Consider the following 3450-nt stretch of genomic DNA (forward strand, 5'->3'; position numbering starts at 1 on the left):
TTGAAACAATTACAATCCGTAATGTATAATACGAAACAAAATGAACGTTAGCCATAGTTTTTAATTTGTCGATATGATTATGATTCCAGATTTATTGCCTATAGTTCCTCGAATTCAAATCCTTAGATGATTAGTTGCTATTTTTTTGGGATAACATAATCGTTCCAAATGTTGATTCCTATTATGGATATATTGAAGGGATAGAAGAGGGCATAATAGGAATTTAACTTTCAAAAATTAAGAGTTGTTGCCACGTGACAATAAGAATATTCATTTATTAGAATAGGGAAAGACATATTAGAATAGGGAAAGACATATTTCGTTCCGGCCACAATACCTTGGGTTGTCTAAACTATTTAAACTGCTATTAATTTTAATTTCTTATTTAATAATTGTTAATAATTAAGATATATGTTATTAAATAAATACTTGTTGATTTGTTAATATAACCACTTTTGAAATAATGTTGGTATTATTATATAAATGTGGAAAATAATTACAAAACGCTCGCATGTCACAAATGAAAGACCAATCAATGGTGCGGATGGCCTTAGCTCAACTTTTTAAAATACAAATTTTAGAATAGTAGAGATGCAATAACTGATAGATGTTGAGCGACAACATAAATGAACTGCAACAAGGCCCTTCCCATTGCTAATTTGTAGTTAACATGTCGCAAATCTGTGTGAGATTTTCGTTCTCTCTTGGTGTCTATAATCCATTGATAATTTTACATTCTTAGTGACGGATAAGGTCCACCACTAAATCCGTTACTTGATATTAAATGAATTTCATTCATTTCAATTTGTGTCTTCTCTTCATTATTCTTTAAAGCTACTTCATCTTCGATCTTTGCATTTGCTTTAGCTAATTCTTCTTTATTTGCCTTTGCTTTAACCTCTTCATTCTCCTTACTCTTCACATCGAAAAAATCAATGAGGCCACTAAGAGCAATATCAGGATCACCATCCTTCAAAAGTTGCTCCGCTACTTCAGCGGGGGTAACCTCTACCTTGCAAATTAAATCTTCGATTTCTTCAAAAAGATTATGTTCTGTTATCCCAAGATAGTTAGAAGCTAGTAGCTGAAACCCACAGGGAGTGCAGTATGACATGTTGATATGAATGTCCATACGACCAGGACGGAGGAGTGCAGGGTCAAGTTTGTCTTTTCGGTTTGTGGTGAATATGATGATCCTTTCGTCACCACAACTTGACCATAATCCATCAATGAAATTGAGAAATCCAGATAATGTTACCTAATAAAAATACATAATTATTAGATTCGTTATTAGTAAATTATATGAATGGTCATGTGGTTTGGGGTAATTTGCATGATTGTTCTGATATTTTTTTTATTAACGGGGACAACACCCATGATAAAATGTTATTTATTGTAAATTTGTCAATGGGTCATTTAACTGATTTTTTATAAATTTATTCATTATATTATTTTATAAATATAAGCAAATATTTAAAATTACCAACCTTGGGTGTTTCCCGGTAATCCCATCCTTGATTTTGTAGAGCAAAAGATCTCGCTGCTTCTGCTCCCTCTCGATCATGGAACTCCACCGAGCAATCAATGTCCTCCACCACCAGTATCGACCGGTTAGCAGTCCCCACCAACAACTTCCGCAGCTCCGAGTTTGACCTTATATCAGTCAACTCCAAGTCATAGATGTCAAAATTCAAGTAATTCGCCATGGCGGCGATCAAGCTTGATTTTCCTGTCCCCGGTGGACCATACAACAGGTAGCCTCTCTTCCATGCCTTTCCGACATTCCGGTAATACTCTCTCCTCTGTATAAACCTGTCTAAATCTTTCATCACCTTCTCCTTAACATCTGTATCCATTGCCAGCGTGGCAAAGGTCGACGGATGATCTAGATTCACCGGCGCCCACATTGTTGGAGAGTTTGAATGCATCATCATCGGATCGACAGTGAATAGCTTCACGCTTTTCACTTCTTGTTTCATCGTTTTCGAATCATTAAGTATAAACGGAAGGTATTCGTTCAACGCGAGATCCTTGTGTTTCCGATGAAATGTGAGTTCTAGCATTCGAATATCGGATCGGGAAGTTCCGATCATACCATCGTTAGGATAATATTCTCTCGTCGGCGCCTTATTAGACAGCAAACACCACTTGAACTTGACTCCATTGTAAACATCGGTAACCTCTTCGTTGGTTTCCATGGCAACGGTGATGTTTTTCTCGCTGGTGTGTTTGGTGATCTTCATACGGTGGATCTGGGGAGAAATCCGGGCGGCGAGGTAAAGCTCTGTGGCGATGTAAATTTCGTTTTCTTGAAACCCCTCGAATTCGTAGATAACCATGGTTAACTGTGTGGAGAACTTGTTGATGAAACTTCGGAAGCCAAAATAGAGGTAATCTTGGAATTCAGAAGGCAAGTAATCGCGGCTGACGCTGCGAACCACCATTGCCGCTGCGGCGACGGAACCGATGGTGGAAACGACTGTTTTGGCCATGGCGATTTTGGATTCGGTTGAAGATGACATTGTGGAAATGAAGGGTTAGGATTTAGGGGAGTTTGTAAGTAGATGTAGATCAAGGGTTGGAGTTTATTGTTTGCATGATCAGGGGGTTTTATAGTGTGGGTGCGTTGACTTGGTTTAGTTGGAACATTGACGGAGTTTTTTAATCTTTTTATTAATTATTCCTAGAAACTACAAATAGGCTTGCCGTGAACCCCAATCAAATGTTTAAAAAATCTGCAACAGCCTAACAGGTTGCAAATATATATATATATATATATATATATATATATATATATATATATATATATATATATATATATATATATATATATATATATAATGTTTTTCTTTAATAAATTCTTGAATTATTGGATTAAATTAAAACAAGTGAACCTTAACAAATACAAGTAAGTTGTAAGATTTGAGCATCTTTCATCCAAATTAATTGATATTTTTGGGGTATTAGCATTATTATACTTTCAGGCAATGTTGAGAATGATCAGATATTGGGAATTTATAAATAAATATTTTGGCAAGTAATCTTATTTATTGGACATGGAGTTTTGTTGATACGATGATTACTTACATTTTAGATGCATTAATTATGAATTCACTTTATTAGAGTTAATAGTTGATGCTACTAACATAAGATGACTATTAACATCTTTTGTCAATGGTAAGATATCAGACAAATAGACAATTGAAGGAACCTCGTTAAATCAATGTTAATGAGCCTTAAACCAATCCGATTACATTAAGTACAGGTAATACCGTAATTGCAATGAAAAGAAAAAAAATTAAATAGTTATGGGTGAAATGTGGCAAAAAAGAAACATGAAGTACTTGTATGGAGATTGAGTACCTATAATTGGAATTTCCAGTTTATTGACTTAACGTTAGTCGTGATGTTAAGTGAAATACCACTCACACCATTTTATAGAACTAAACT

At 35.0% G+C, this 3450-nt stretch overlaps 1 protein-coding gene across 1 annotated transcript; it reads right to left on the reverse strand.

The window, feature by feature from the left end:
- Positions 1-453: 453 nt before the first annotated feature.
- LOC145160156 (AAA-ATPase At3g50940-like) lies at positions 454-2566 on the reverse strand. The gene is made up of 2 exons (XM_079079266.1): positions 1488-2566; positions 454-1258 (listed from the first exon to the last, which is right to left on the reverse strand). The coding sequence occupies exons 1-2, from the start codon at positions 2520-2522 to the stop codon at positions 731-733; spliced, it is 1563 nt and encodes a 520-aa protein (XP_078935392.1). The 5' UTR covers positions 2523-2566; the 3' UTR covers positions 454-730.
- Positions 2567-3450: the final 884 nt, after the last annotated feature.

Source organism: Lactuca virosa, chromosome 2, assembly GCF_052849685.1.
Source record: "Lactuca virosa cultivar CGN04683 chromosome 2, Lactuca_virosa_CGN04683_v6, whole genome shotgun sequence".
Taxonomy (NCBI): domain Eukaryota; kingdom Viridiplantae; phylum Streptophyta; class Magnoliopsida; order Asterales; family Asteraceae; genus Lactuca; species Lactuca virosa.

What these genes read in the sequence shown, in the direction of transcription:
- LOC145160156 (XM_079079266.1), bottom strand. Translation starts at nt 2,522, where the DNA reads ATGTCATCTTCAACCGAATCCAAAATCGCCATGGCCAAAACAGTCGTT. An exon ending in ATTACCGGGAAACACCCAAG is followed by an intron (nt 1,259 to 1,487) that starts GTTGGTAATTTT and finishes TATTTTTATTAG; the next exon opens with GTAACATTATCTGGATTTCT.